This window comes from Ictidomys tridecemlineatus, chromosome 5, assembly GCF_052094955.1.
Source record: "Ictidomys tridecemlineatus isolate mIctTri1 chromosome 5, mIctTri1.hap1, whole genome shotgun sequence".
In the NCBI taxonomy this organism is placed as follows: domain Eukaryota; kingdom Metazoa; phylum Chordata; class Mammalia; order Rodentia; family Sciuridae; genus Ictidomys; species Ictidomys tridecemlineatus.
The window spans coordinates 19,951,874-19,967,796 of NC_135481.1; the positions used below are offsets into that span (position 1 = coordinate 19,951,874).

Below are 15,923 nucleotides of genomic sequence, written 5' to 3' on the forward strand. Positions count from 1 at the left end.
ATCTTCAGGATTTTGCTGGATGATGGTGAGAGTTACAGGAGGTTTCAGGATATGTAGGATCAAGTTGTGTTTCCTTGCAGCTATGTTAAGAAGGGGACCCTACAAAAGCAATCTTTAAACTATTTTAGGAAGGAGATCAGCTGTGGTGGGTGGTAGCTGTTTAGTAGCAAACTTTTTGTTGCCTATTCAAGTTGAGATCGGTTTGAGTCTAAAACAGCTGAGTTTGAGTCTAAAAAAGCTTCAAATAGATTATAAACACTAGTTACAAACTAAAGCTTATCACCTGGTTTAGCAATCTCATGTTTCCCAGCTCTGTCTTGGATGCTGGGGAAGCTACAGGTGACCAGATATGACCCCTGCCTGCCTGGGACCTAAATGAGTTCGCTGAACAGATAGAATGCTATCTAGATGGTAGATAGGTTATTGCTGTGTGTGCTAAAGAGGAAGGGGTGACAGATGATAATTCCAGTAAGATTTTAGAGTAGGACACCAAGGTGTTCAAGGTGTCATCCCTTGAACACTGACCCTCAGAATTTCCTGGAAGAAATTAAAAAGTTCTCTAAGGCAAATAAATAAATAAATAATAAACAAACAAACAAATAAATAATCTATTTTATGCTTTTGGAGATATCAAGTGCATATAAGTATCCTTAAGGCCCCAAGACTCTTAGACTTCTGGTTATTAACCTATACTTTCTTAAATCTGTTCATGAGGCTTTTCCTTTTTTCCTCAAGGGAAACAGGAACACTGATTAGTGTCCCATGGAGCCACACTGCCCCCTGTGGTCAAAACCTCCCAAGATGCGGACAGCAAATAGGCACAAGGGGCTTTTCTCCCTATACCTCCAGGAACAGCCCATTGCTGGCAAACTGCTGGCAGGCTCCATCTTACCCACAAACATGGATCTCTCAAGGATGCAAACTGGAGAGCAGGGCTGTCGTGTGACTTCACAGTAGCTGAACAAGATGACCCATCCCAGTAGGTGAGCTGATGAGGAGCTGGCAGGCCTGATGAATGTGACTGTGAGGCAGAGTGACAGCTAGCCTGAGGGTCTCCTCTTTCCTTTTGGATGAAGCCCCAATGCTACAGAGTTCTGGCCCTGGCAGACAGCCTCTATCCCTATCTGTCCCTCCAATTTGAGGCCTTCCATGGCCCTCTCTCCCTACTCTTTCCTTCCCCTGCTCCTATCTGCTAGTTCCGGCCTGAAGGTCTGCTCCAGCACTATCCTTAGCTCAAGTCTCTGCCCCTTCCCGAGGTTTGGGTCCTGCCAGCCTTCTGCCTGCAGTAGACAAGAGACTGATTTCTCTAGGGGTCTCTAAGATCTCTGGAGAGAAGCACTGTCCCTTATCTCTTTACATCTCTCTCTTGCCCACAAAATCCAGGAAACGGAGAGGACCCCACCTGCCTTTCCCTTTCTGTTTCCCTGGCCAACTTTGCAATATTGATGCTAGGAACACGGGACGAAGGGCTTCACTCTAGGCCCCTTCACACCCTGTGTGACCTGGAGACCTGGACACTTGGACAGCAGGATCAGCCCTCTGATGAGCCCAGAAAGCATTTCTCCAACATGTAGTTCTAAGCTAAAGGGAATTAAACTTCTCTTTCCCGAAATAAGCTGCAGAGTTTCCTGAGAGGCCTGAACAGGCAGGAAACTGTGACTATTGCCACAGAGTCTGAGCCCTGTTATTTCCCTCTTGGGTACTGGTCCTGGACAGGTGCCCCTGGGCCAGTCCTGGGCACAGCAGCCAGAGGCTCTCAGACTGGAGTTCAGGCAGCAAAACTCCTGCAATTACTGTCTATTCAGGGTGGAGAATTCAGTCCCCAAGGGCCCCCATTCTTTCTGCTCCATGTCCAGGAGCCTCTAGCATGAAACAATCCCTGCCATGTGCACAGGTGATTCCCTCTGCTCTGATATCTTTCTCCCTACCGTTTAGTTTAGTTTCTATCTTAGCAGCTAGCCTCAGACTGGGCCTTTCCACAAACTGTTAGTAAAGCATGAGCATTGGAAACAAACTGGAGCTTGAGCCTGTGCTTCACAGCTTACTAGTTGGGCGATTTTGACATAGCAGTTGGGAAATCTCAGCTCTACTAGCGTGTGGCCTTTGACTAGTTACTCGACCTCTCCATGCCCCAGCCTTATCATCTATAAAATGGGGATGATAAAAATCCCTGCCTATACATCCTGCTGTAGCTAGTTGTTGTAGGATTACTTGGGGTAATAAAATGTAACATCAGCTCTCTATAGATGAAACATTTCCCCCATCTGCACTCTGGCAGCAGTCCCTACCCCTACAGCATCTCCTGCAAAAGCTCTGTGACAGTGCATGTTTTGTTCCTTGCCCTGAACTTTAAAACTTGGGATCTAATGTACTGCTGAGTTGATGATCTTTGTTAACATGTTTCCACCCTTTGATCCTGAATTCTCCCAGGAGGAGATCTCTTTTCTGAGCTCCCTACAGAGAGGTTCATCTGGTAATTAAATTTGAAGTGCTCTGACCTGACATAAACCTCTCATGGTGTGTTCCTGGGTTGCCCCTGTCTCCATGACATATGCCCCAAGCCCTGGCCTTACAGAATCTCTCCTTATTTCCCTAGGCATCCACCTCTTCATAAACCCAGGCTTTTGTACACAATTCCTGTTGCCTGGAGCAATTCCCCACACTTTGCCCCAAAAACTCCTGTGCATGGTAGTCTGGCCAGATGCTCTCCTCTTGGAAGCCTTTCCCGCCTTCAGGGCTCTGCACATTTTCCCCACAGCCCTGGGTCAAGGTGTTCTCCCTGGACTGTGACCTTCTCCAGGAAGTAGGCTCCAGTGTCCTGCACACAGCCGGTGTTGGGACATGGGTAAGTTTCTTGATGGCTGCTTGGCCACGGGCACAGAGCATCTGTGTTCCAACAGCCTGCAACCCCATGCCTGCCACTTCCTCTGCAGGTCTTGGTTTGCCCCTGTTCACCATGGCCAATACTTTCTCTGCAGAGGATGTGGGCTGAGGACTCCGTGTCCAGGAGCACTGAGCTGATATTCAGGAGACTCAGTAAACCTTAGGTCCCCTTCCCACTTCCTGGTCTTTACCCCAAGGCTTCATGCCTTGGTTTTGGTTGTGGTCAGTTCCAGCCTTTTTTTCATTATTAAGGCAAAGGGATAAAAACCTCCATTATCCATTGCCTTAGAGAGCCTAAATCATTATTTTTAAGAGTTAAAAAATCTTTATTAGTTGTTCGACATACCAGTGATACTCTTGGCTGTTATGGTGATTTTTGACACCCCCCCCCCTTGTGGATTAGAGACCCCTCACATTTTTCTAAGTCTGGCTGATCCTAGATCAAGGACTTCTGGCCAAGCATCTTCCCCCTCAAACAGGAAGGAGGGCTGGAAGTCCCTGCAGGTTACATTTTTGGCCTCAGCTGTCAGAAGTGAACCAGCCTTCCTGTGTCACATCCCAGGTCAAGTGCATGTCATATGCACTTCAGTATTTAGCTTGCAGTCTTGCAGTGTGGGGGACTTGCATGGCCAAAGAGTCCCTGAGCTATTTGTCCAGGAAGCCTGTCTTAGAGAAACATAATTTGATCTTCCTACTCATAGTCTATTTCTTCTTTGAGTTTCCTCTCATGTCAGCAAAGCTGAATGGAATTCATTCGTGGCCCTCCCACATGCATCCTACCTCTCCTAACACATCTGGTAAGTGTGGATCTGAGTGGTGGTCAAGGCAGAATTTCTCTCACACAATAAAGACACTCTCTCTTCCCTCTTTTTTGCCCTCCTCCCATTGCCATGAGACCTTCACACAGGTTCATTGCTTTAAAAGTTTATTTCTGATGAATAAAAAAAATAATTTATGTGATTAGATAAATTAATTTATGTGATTAAACATTATGACAAGGGCAGAGGTTAATTTTCCTGACCTCCTATGGATCTTGCAGTGTGGCTGGAGGCTGAGGGAACCTGCCTTGTGTCATGTGGGGTGAGGACATGTGGCTGGAGGGACTCACACGCAGATGCTTCCTGGAGAGTTGGGAGTTGGGCTCAGAGGAAGGCTGAATCCAAACTCCCATCATAGAAAAGTGACAGCTCTTCATTGTAGTGTTTTAAAATCAATCAACAGAAGCTCCATCACACATTCATTCCTAATGGTCATAAACACACCAAACATGAGCTCAGAGGGATGAAGCCATAGTCTCAGGACATTTAAACGTGGAAGTTGGGATCCCTTTGGGAAGGAGTCCTTCCCTGGCAGAGGTCATCTCTTGAGGCTGGCACTCAGACGGGACATGGGCCATTGGCACAGAGGTCAGGATCTCTGGGTTTCAGAACTCCGGGGACTGTAGCCTCTTAGCCTGGGAATTTCTCCAAGTTCCCCTGGTCCCCCAAAGACTCTCAAAAGCAATGTCCCCTTGGTCAACAGAGGGTTTGTTTTCTTCAGAAATCTGAGAGCAGAACATGGTCATAATATGTCCTAGGGCCTAAAGGCTCCCAGAGGTCCTGCCAGAGCCCAGCACTTCCGAGCTAGGACAGAAGATTCTGGGGACCACCTGCTGAGGAGGAAATGGAGGCACCTCGTTGAGGCCTGTGAGTTCCCTGGGAGCAGAGACCATGGCTTACTTACCACCTTTGCCCTGTGCCTACTTCCCTCATGAGGTTTTTAGCCTTGGAGTCCCTTGGGAGGTGGAGTCTACTCTTTTTGAAGGTAGTAAATTTTTTTTTAAACAATCTTTGTGATAAATTAGGAATAGGTTCCTGTTGCTTGCACACATGTAGGCTGATAAATCAGTCAGCAGGTGCGCAAGACCTACAAGAAGCTCAGAGGGTTTTCTGGGATAAAATTATGTGCCAACAAGGTGGCAGGTGGCTTGGCCCTAAGCCTGTGCACAGACTATGGGCTGGGCAGCTGGGCAACTGCCTTGGTGGGTACATGATGCCCAGAGACCAGCCAGGACCTGAGTACCTGCTGGCACTGACCACCAAGGCCACCCCTGACTAGACATCAGTGGAGCTAAATAAGGCCAATCTGACCATGGCTTAAGCACCTTTGATCTGAAGACTTTTGAAAGACAACACAGCAAAATCTAAACTCCCAAATCACCAATTAGCTCTGAAGTCTAGTTCAGTTTCCTTTTTTGACCATCAAAACCAGCAATTTCTGGACACAAAAATCAACCTAAAGATTCAAAGCCCAATGCCAGTTTCCCTCAGGGGCAAAGCAGTGAGAAAGGGCACACATCCACACACCTGCTGCCCCTCACCACAGAGGCCCTTTCTAAGCTCAGACCTGGGGCTGCTTCTACTGGGAACCATGCTATTGTCATATGCTCTAAAAGTTCATGCCCCCAAATGCAACTCATATACCTGCATTCTTTCTCTCTGAAGAACCAAAATCCCCCTAGACGCCACACAGGGGCACTTGCAGTTAACACTTAGTAAATAATGCCCAAAGCACAGCCGTTTGGCCATTTTATGAAATGAGAAAAGACCAAGCTACCACAAGGCCATTCACATACAAACATGCAGGGAGGATGAGAAAGGGACAGATGAAAACCCAGGACTACACCAGGTGATGACTGGGAGCCAACCTCTCTAGACTCCTAGCAGCAGAAAACTTCAGATAGGCCATTTATATAGGTCCTACAAAAATAAACTGTGTTCTGTGACTGCCCCTTAATGTTGGAAAAGACGAGCCTTTCCATTTGGTTTCTCTCTGGAGGTTTCCTCTGGTGTCAAATGAAGTTGGGGTTTTAAATAACCCTGAAGCAGGGATGGAGATCCCCCTGCTTGCCCTGGCCCCCACCCCCTCCTGGGATGCCAGAACGTGATGGACAGATGGAAGGGAAGAGGGGCAGCCTAGAGGAAAAGAGGGGAGGGTTGGGCCCCGCAAGGGTTTCCCAGAGTCCCACTTTGTGAGACCATTAGCACATTGAGACCCTGAGCTTTCGGTCTGACTTCCAAAATCTCAGGAAGCACCCTGCATCCTCCTCAGAATGTCCACCCAGTGCAAGTGTGAGGAGCTGTATTAGCTATACTCGGAAAGGTGAGCCAGAACTGGGCTTGCTTTTCCTTGAGAGGCCAGGGCTCCCCACTGTTTATCAGATTTGGTGCCACTCTCCCCAGTGTATGCTCTCCACCTGTGGGTCATTTATACTCCTCTAACTTTCTACTTGTCTGAAAAAGAAATTTCAATATTTGTAGCACTTACAAGTTATCTTATAAATGTGGGAAACTGTCAAGTTTGTATTGTAAAACGATGGCATGGGCTAGGCTCTGCTGAAGCAGGATCATTGGCCAAGGTCAAAAGATGACATCTTTTGAGGACCAGAGCACCAATTTTTCCTCCTGGCTGAAAATTTGGAGCTATGAGACAGGGAAAGGCAGAGGTTGACTGGCTTCAACAGTCTTCAGTCTGGAAAACCATGTGCCTCCATTAACTCCTTTCTTTCTCTTATAGATTCTTTCAAAGTCACTTGCTACCTGGCATTAACCTCTATTCCACAAGCCATTCATCCTCCATGTATTGTAAAGGGTAAAGGCTCAGATTAAAGGAGAATTCAAGGTCTTAACATGCCCTTCTTTGCAGAGAAGGGAAAAAGGAAAAAAAGGAAAGAGGAGGAAAAAAATATGAAATTCTGGAAGTGTGACATCCAAAAGATGGACTCCCAAAACACCCCATGTTCTCACCTTACATATAAGCAAAACTATCTAGTTAAAGGTTCACATTGATTTTAGGATGCATAGATTCTGAATACTAAGATATAGAAAAACAAAAGTCCTCTTGGGACGATAATGGGTTTCTCAACAGATGTCTTCCAATCTTGAACTCTGGTCTCCTGAGATTAGTGACAAGGGACTTAAAGAGGGAGTCGCTTCATTCCGGCTGAAGCCACCCAAATACATAAGAGGGCTGTCACGCTGTCACAGGGAAGTGGGTTTGTGCACATGAATCTGTATGAACCGAAATAGCCTCTGCAGAATAAGGAGCCCATGCATTTTATTCCAGCCCCTGCTCACCAAGCCCTGAAAGGCTCCCACAACTCTGCCCTTTGGATTATGGAGGGGAAAAAAAAATTAACTGTTTGATTTTCTGGGCCACAGGATACAAGATGGGTCTAGATTGTACAAGGAGCTTACACACTGAGGCAAGAAAGCGTGCAAACAGGAGCAGGGATTCTTCACCCCTTGGGTGAACCAGTGCTCAAGACATGGAAGGAGGACCTCAGTCACCCTCCCAGAGTCCACCTGGGTTTGTGTTTCTGACTTTTATTACCATATCCAGCTCCAACTTTCATGTTCTCTTGAGAGGGAGAAGAATATCTATGTGTATCTATGACATCAATGATTTCCCCCAGGACCACTGTGTTTTTGTTTTTGTTTTTTTCCTAGTATGATTTCACAAAGAGGCCCAGCAGCAGGCCTTGAGAAGACCAACGAAAGCAAAAGTGTCTGAGAACGACATAATACTGACTTCTCTTTTTTGGTAACAGTTCACAAAACGTGCACCCCTCTCTCCTGAGATATGGCGAGGCACAAGGGGAGGCGGCGGAGGAGCTGTGGGTGGGACACTGTACCGTGTGACATCAGGATCATGCAGCCGGTGCCAACAGGACAGAGAAGTGAGAACAGGACTCAGGGCTCTGGACTCGCCCCGGGGGGAAGGGGCTGGCAGTTTCCAGGTAAGTGCCTGGCTCTCAGAAACACTGTCTGTCCAGTTCTTGCAGGGCTAGCTCCTGGGGCTCGCCATCCTGGCCTGGACTTAGCCCTCATCCTCCCTCAGCTCAGTGGGTAGGAATTTATACTGCTGCTGGCGGATCTGGGCCAGCTTTTTCCTTGCTTCTTCCAGTTCTCGTTCTTTCTTTAGCATTTCCTCCTGGGCAGCGATGATCTAGAAGAAGAGCAACAAGCAAGATAATCTCATGCTTTTAAAGAAATCACTGTCTCCCATGGGACACAGCAGTACACTGAGAATAGTACTCTTAGCTTGTGATGGTTTGGGTTTTGAGACCAATGACCCAACTGACCCAAGACAATGAGCTGATTTCTGGCCACTGACTGAACAGCAAACATCTACTGCATCACTGTTGTGTGCCAGGCTTAGATGTGAGCACTCCACAGAAGGCTGCCTTGTCATCTTTGTGGCAAGCCTGTGACGTATGCTCTATCAAAAGTCCATTTTTCCAATAAGGAATCTGAAATTGAAAGGTATGGGTCTACTTCTCTATGGTCACTTAACTACAACAGAAGGAACCAGTCCAGGTGTTCTTAAAGCTAAAGCTGGTGACTGTTACCTCTAGATGGCCTCCATATAGAGTTAGCCCTTGGCATTTGGGAGACTGGTTCCATAGCACCCTCTCCCATGGGTACTCAAGTACTTATATAAAATGCCATGGTATTTGCATATAACCTATGTAATCCTGCTTTATACTTTAAATCATCTCTAGACTACTTATAATACTAAAATGAATGTGAGCACTATATATATAATTGCTGTATTGTTTAGGGAGTACCGACATGGAGAAAAGTCTATACATGTTCAGTGCAGATGCAATGTTTCTTCTGAATATTTTCAACCCATGTTGGGTTGAAACCGAGGACATGAAACACATGGAAGGATTCAGAGGGAAGACTATATTTACTTCATGCTTCTACGGTGATCTGAGGGATACTAACTGGGAGTTGTGTGAAAAGGGCAAGTTTGTTTTCCAGAAAGTCATATAAATTCCAATGAGTACTCTGACCAAGGTGGGATGAAGTATTGAATGTAGCATTTTCCTGATTTGTGTGACCACAGACCATTCTTTGTGTTACTTCTAATGGAAGAAGTACATCAAGAAACACATTCTGGTAAAAATACATCCAGTGCATTGCCAAACACAGGGAGAGTTCATGTATGAAGTGAGGAGGGAACTCTAGAAAACCAGGCTTGCAATTCTTTCCTGTGTGTTAACACAGATCCATTATATGAAACTGTTTTCCCCTATCAGTTAGCTCTTCCTGCAACTCTCCCTGTGTTTGGCAATGCACTGGATGTATTTTTACCAGAATGTGTTTCTTGATGTACTTCTTGAACATACATGAGAATGCAATCCTAACTAAGTCAATCCCACATATTTTAAAAGTTCTGGGAGACAGTAAGCGATCATTCTCTCTGTGGGGCCAAATGGCTGGAGATAGCAGCAACTCCAAATATATCCCTGTATTTAAATAACATTGCTATTCTCCAATTTCTGTTTCATTTTCTCCCCACAAACAGAATCCCTGATTTCTAGCTAGGTAGATGGCTAATACTACACTTCCTAGTCTTCTGTGCGGCTAGGATGGTCACATGACCAAGGGTTAACCAATGGCATGTGAGAAGAAGTGATGTGTGTAACTTCAGGGTCATGTCCTCCTCTCCTTTCTTCCCTCTTCCTGGTTGATGGACAGCCAAGGTGGTAATTGAACTGTCTTAAACCAAATGGCCAAGGGCACTCTCTCAGGGGTGGTGGAATAAGGCAGATGGAGTTTGGGTCTCAGAAGTGAAGGAATCATCACACCATCCCTAGACTGCTTACACCCAGTTACATGAGGAGAAATAAGCTTATTTAAGTCACTGTTCTTTTTTGTACCTATTATAATGCAACACCTGTTTTGAGAATAAATGTTATTACATGTTTAGTCACAAACCTGAGCAATGCCCCCGACAAACTTCGTTTTTACTACGACATCATCGTCGTCGTCAGTTTTGCCAAATGCTGCCTTCTGGGCTGCACGAACAAGATTGTCTGAGGCTCTTTTCACAGCATTCCCTGCTGCCTAGAAGGGGAACAAAATGCACATCAGAGCATTAAAAACCGCGAGAATGACATAAAGGTACAGTTCATGAGAACATGAGTTAATTTATCATTCAATTATAACATAGAAGTTCTCTTTAGCCTGTGAGCATCCATGTCTCTCTCCATCCATCCATCGATTCTACCAACACTGGCACTTACCTACCCACAGCTCATTCCCAGATGAATGAGGTACACTTTTTGGCCCCCAAGGAGCACAGACTTTTGAAGGGAATTACAATCATATAGTAAGAGACGATAGCAATGTTCTGTGTGTATTAATATAAGTGTGCTTAGGGCTGCCTCCTTGGCCTAGGAAACCATGGCTGCCTTCCCCATCAAATAGCGTGTACTTGAGGACATGTTGTTGCCTATCTCCCTCCTGGACAGTGACAAAATGGGGCAGGAACAGTAATTTGAATCTCTGCATCCATAGAACCTGGCACAGGGGGTATCCAGAGTTATCATCTACTGCAGATGATCTGAGTGAATAAGGGACTATGAGCACACAAGCAAGGGGGTACCCACCCCTGCATGGAGCACCGGGAGTCTCACAGTACCCAGGACTGCTATACTTTAAGTCATAGTTGAGCTTTATGCCATAAGCTTCAGGATAGGGCAAATTGCTAGAGACAGATATAGAAAAGCTTTTCAATGTGGAGTCTACATCTTTGTTAAAAGCTGTTGCCCATTCTGGGGCTTACTCTCCCCTACCCCCAGTAACGGGGATGAAACCCAGGGGTGTTCTACCACTGAGCCATGTCCCCAGATGTTTTTATTTTTTATTTTGAGATAGGATCTTATTAAGTTTCCCTGGCTGGCCTTGAACTTGCAATTCTCCTGCCGCAGTTCCTGGGATTACAGGTAGGCACCACTATGACTACCTCAGGCTTACTGTTAATGCCTATGAAGCATGAGCCTGGGGACTTGTCCTCTGCCAGCTGAGGTTTGGAATTTTCTTCTAATGGCAGTCAAAGCTTTAGCAAGCCTACCATATTCCTTACCCAGCACCCTTCAATCAGAAGTTAGCAATGAGAAAATTGAGATTTTTTTCCTGAAGTTAGCTGGCCCTTCTAGTTGATGATCTAAAGTGACCAATGAGGATCACAAGGATTTGCACAAGAAGAGGAAGGAAAGCAAGTTAACATATGACAAATCATCATATTGTGCTTTTCTGATATGGAGACTGAGGTTAAGGAACTTGTCTAAGATTCTGGATATAGGTTTGTTGAGCTCCAGAGAACTCCCGAGTTGCCTGTAAGGGGCTCAGACATGACACCGTAGTGTCTATAAATCAGGTAACAAGACTGGTGCTGTGTTTAACCTGTGTGAATTGTTAGAACTTCCGAAACCATGTTCATGTCCACTATGCTGTTTGACCCTCATAAGTCCACGTGGACATCTCTACCCTGACACTGCAGATGAAGCTTCTGAGGTCTCAAAAGTTCTGAGTGACCTGAGAACATGGTGTATGTGGCAGAGGCAGGGCTGCAGCTAGGTCTCTTGTAATTCAGGTTGTTTCCCTCAGAAGTGTCCCCCAAACTCAGGAACTGCAACATTCAGAAATACACAGCTCCTAGTTCTCTCTAAAAGTCAGTAAAAGTGAGGGAGGTGGGTCAGAGAGACTTGGGAGGGTCACGTTACAGAAACACTTTGGGACTTCCAAAATAAAACAAGAATTCTGAGTTCTGATGGAGTGGTTCAAATATTTCTGCCCTTTATGATTTCATTCATGACTTATATAAATATATTTTAGCAATATAAACAATCTACATTTTGACACTTTACAGTAATAAAATTCCAGAAAATTGGAAAGAAACAAAATGTCCAATATATAAGAAAATTCTGGCATCATCATGCATGTAATATCATGCAATTATTAAAAATGAGACTCATGAAAATGGAGCCTTATCTTTAGGAGGAAAAATGTGTATGACAACATGTGAAGCAAAAAGAAAGCACAACGTGTCTTGCTATGATTACAACCAGACAAAACTATCTTATATGTAGATAATAACAGAACAGGAAACAATGAAACACTGATGTGTGGAGATGTTGAGGCTAAAAGGTTTTTCTATTCAAACATTTAAAGTATTTTTTATAATTAAAATGATCAGGGCATATATGCATTGGGAAGGATTTGATTGTCAACTTTGGCACTATGCTTTCTGGGCTCTGGGAAACCTTAGCAATGCTCAGATTGCTCACAGTGCTTTCACTCCCTGCTGGGTAAACGCTGATTCAGGGCATCCTCTGAGACAGGCACTGGCTCTGGTGAGAGAAGTGCCAAGATGAAGACATGGTATGTAGGAAGTGCACAGCCTTGTCACAGATAGATAGCAAAATAAACATGGTGCCATGCCATGTGACACAGGAGCCATAAGATTGTTCAGGCCAGGAGCTCTGGCAGGAGGCAGGAGGGACTGAGTACCCAAGCCCCAGGAATTCAAGGAGGGCTTCCCAAAAGAAGTGACTTTGTGGTGAATCACAAAGGATGAGTAGGAGTTTGCCCAGTTGGGCTGGCAGGAAGGAGACCCAGGCATCCCAGGTGAGTAAGGGCCCCAAGATATCAGTCCTCAAGTCCCAGGTGGAGATATGACCTTGGTGGGGCAGCAGGTGTAGAATGCATGGACGCAGGAGGCAGATGATGAGGCTGGACAGTGGGACAGAGCTGGCTGATGAAGGCCTGGTGGGTCATGCCAAGGAAGTGAGACTGTCCCCTTTGGTGACACTTACCCGCTCCAACAGGAGTATTTTCCCACCAGCATCAGTGACCATTACCTGTAGCCGCCTCATGGCCTCTGAGTCCTGGTCGGCTTTCACCTTGCAGGCCACAAGCAGCTGAGCTGTGGAAGCAGCGACCTGCTTGGCAGATGAGATGAGCTTCTCCTCGCTGGCATGTCCCTGAACAGAGGCATTGGCGGCCTCACAGAGACTGCTGGTTGCAGCTGCCACCATCCGGGCCTGAGGATAGTCAACAGAGAAGTGACCCAAGGCCCAAACCTCCCTCAGGGGATCCACAAAGCAAAGAAGGAAGAAGGTAACTCACGGCAGAAATGAGTCCCTGTGACCACTGTCCGTCATCGGCAGCATTGGCGGGGCTGGAGCCCACCTGGAAAGGGGAGTGGGAAACCTGCAGTGGGTGCTGGAAGGCCAAAGTAACCTGCAGCCCCTGCACGCCCTTTCTCTGCAGCTGGACACACATTACTGTCTGGTGACTCCTGCCAACAACACTGGCCCGAGAATAGAGCAACACTTTACCTTATGGGACCCTGGCTGTGACCACACTACACCAGCACATCCTGGCTGGTTTCCCCCAGGGCTACAAGATGCAATGGGAACTTCCAGGTACTGTGTTTCTGGGAAATGGCTCGGGAATGATGAATTGCTGCTATTGTCCTCTGCTGACCTTGCCCCAAGGAAGTACATAGCCTTGTCACAGATAGATAGCAAAATTTAAACATGGAAACCACCAAGGTGTCCTCTTTCAAGTGAAAAGGGAAACTTAAAAGTTTCCTGATCAGTAGCCTGCCTGAGTTTCAGGCAGGTGATATTAGAAAAGGGCAGTGCATTTCCCTCTATATGGTTGAGTGTGGAACCTCATCTTAAAGGAGGGTCTTATTTTGTCAGAGGTGGGGAAAGAAGTAAGAGGCGGGAAGTAAGGAGCATCTCTGGTAAGAAGGGATTTTCCTGCAGATCTAGAGGATGTAGTTTTGGGGGGAAATACCTTCACAGGGTGGGAGGTGCCATGGAGGGAAGGGATGAGTATCTCAATTTGAAAATGAAGCTATGGATCTGTCACCAATTATAGGCACCTGCTGAATATAAAAGGTCAAATCCCATGGTCTTATATATTATTTTATAGTTCACCTAGGATCAGCAGAACCTCGTCTGCCACCTTTTAAAATGCTTGAACATGTAAGTTCCATGGAAGTATGCCATAGTCAAGGTAGATTTTTCTGGTATCTAGTGCTGTGTTGAGTACAATGCCAACCCTTTAGATGTTGAAGTAAACTGAAATTTTTAGGTAGGATCTTCTGTTTGACAATTCATCTGTGGTCCTCACATCTTGATTAATCAACAAGAACTTGATAAAGACACAAGACAAGCTCGGCCCCTGCTGGATCTGCAGGTGCTAAAGGAGGAGCTAATGTGCCTGGTGGGGAGACCCACAGCATTGATACTGAGTAACGTCACACAGTGTGTTAGAAAGAAAAGTCAAAGTATGTGGCAAAGCTCATAAAAGACTGGGGGAAGAGGCACAGCCACCAGTCAGGCATGACTTCTTGTCTGTATAAAATATGATCCATCTCTCTACCCTGAGAGCAAAGGCCTTTTAATGTCAAACATAAGTAACTGACAATGACAGTGACCAAATTCCCTAGACCCACCACTTGAAAGGCTGCTGTAGTGCCTTGGGAGGCTCTCTGCAAGACACATTTTGATAGGGTGGTTCCATGTTGTAGAGGAATAACAGGGCACCTGGTATATTTTCAACGGGAAGACTGCGCATATCCAGAAGTCCTCTTCTGAACCATTAGAAAAACAGTAAGGCTTTTCTGCTAGTGCAGACAGAAGGGAGGACTGGACATGAAGCAGACTAAAGAACTCTCAAGTTTAAACCCACACTGGCCTTTTGACCAAGAGACTTAGAAAAGTGCTAACTGCAAAGTTGGCCAGCTTTCAGCTCAACAGTCCTAAAAGCAAATGAAGCTGTTTGCAATTGGAAAGTGGTATCACAAAACCCCTGACTGTGGTGCTTATCGGGTCATTCACCAGGAAACTATGACAGTTTACATCTTTAAACAGCCTAATGTACAGTGGGAATATAAGTATCTGGTTCAGCCCTGATGGCTGTCTGGAATGGGATACGATCCTTAACAAGAAGCAGATGAGAGGCCCAGAAGCCAAGCCTTTTATTCGGTCAGTCGAGTTTAAGCAAACAGTTTTCAGCGGTAGGGGCAAAGCCTGGCAACTCAGGGAGAGAAGCACATCACACATTTCCTTGGCAGAGCCAAAGGCTTTCTCTCTCTTCTTTGGCTGCTCCCTCTTGGGGAGTGCTCTATCACCGGCCAGTCAGGTTTACCTACCTTTCCTTGGGCCACCAGCTCCCTCTGGGCTGCAGAAGCTGATTTGACCAGGGCGCTCGTGGCAGCAGCAATGGATTTTGCAGCTTCCAAGATCTGTTCTTCAAAATCCAAGGTCTCATCTGCTTGCTATAATCAAAAGAAAACCATGTCATGTGCAATTCATATTCATAAAGGGTTCTTTCTGCCAGACTACTTACTGCTGTCATCTGGCTCTTCCTTTGCCTATTGCTTTTTGTGGACAAACCACAGCCCAGAAGAAAGGCCTAAGCTCCCAGGAGGCCTCTCCATCTGCTGCTGGGTCTGTCTCACCCCCACCCCCCACTTCAGAAGGTAAAAGCCATTAACAGTGACATTCTATACAAGTTTTAAATCAGGAAATTCTAAGGCAAACTATTCTTCCAGACCAGAATCTTTAGAGAAACAAATTCACTGTGAACAGATAAGCTCAAAAGGTTCCAGCAGCACCAATAACCCACATCAAAATAATCATCATCAAAATCAAAAGAGTGACTTGTGGCACACTCTGCCAGAGCTTAAGGCTCAAAGATGCCCTGAAAAATGGAAAGATGGTAATTTGTTCCGAAGTCTTACTTTTCTTGAGTAAGAACAAAAGCAAAGTAGTATTTGCATTTCTGTGGCTGAGCACAGAGGGAGTCATATATTAACCACAGACTGTCCAGTGGGGGAAACAAAACAAGATAAAGTGACATTGAGGTGGAGTCTGTTCAGTCACTTGGACACATGAAGACTGGTTCCACCTTGGGGGGAACCCTGCTCACCACCACTAAGTCCCCCGTGGCCAGAACAACCCAGGAAGTTGGGAAGCAATTTTGGGAAAGTAGGGTAAGTGGAAAGACTGTGGTCCCAGGCTAGGAAGGATGGAGCATCACAGTGGGGTGGTCAGACTGGAAGATCTTCGAGGTCCCCAGTATTAAAATTCTATGACATTAAGTCAATTTGGTTAAGCTGTCTTTAGCTCAAAGAATGTTAAACGTGTCTGGTGTGAAAAAATGATGGTCAGCCACAGCGACACTTTT

General features: G+C 45.9%; 1 protein-coding gene across 8 annotated transcripts in view; it reads right to left on the minus strand.

Annotated features, from left to right (window-relative positions):
- Positions 1-3,791: 3,791 nt before the first annotated feature.
- Positions 3,792-15,923, minus strand: part of Tln2 (talin 2) — a 405,316-nt gene continuing 393,184 nt past the window's right edge. For 7 of the 8 annotated variants that reach the window (XM_078049521.1, XM_040275958.2, XM_078049522.1 and 4 more), the window contains 5 exons: positions 14,887-15,012; positions 12,846-12,908; positions 12,533-12,760; positions 9,651-9,779; positions 3,792-7,869 (listed from right to left, as the gene is read on the minus strand). In XM_078049521.1, the coding sequence (XP_077905647.1) occupies positions 7,741-7,869; positions 9,651-9,779; positions 12,533-12,760; positions 12,846-12,908; positions 14,887-15,012 (675 nt within the window). In that variant the 3' untranslated portion in view covers positions 3,792-7,740. The remainder of the gene's footprint in view (positions 7,870-9,650; positions 9,780-12,532; positions 12,761-12,845; positions 12,909-14,886; positions 15,013-15,923) is intronic. The other variant, XM_005316644.5, reaches the window with a different exon arrangement.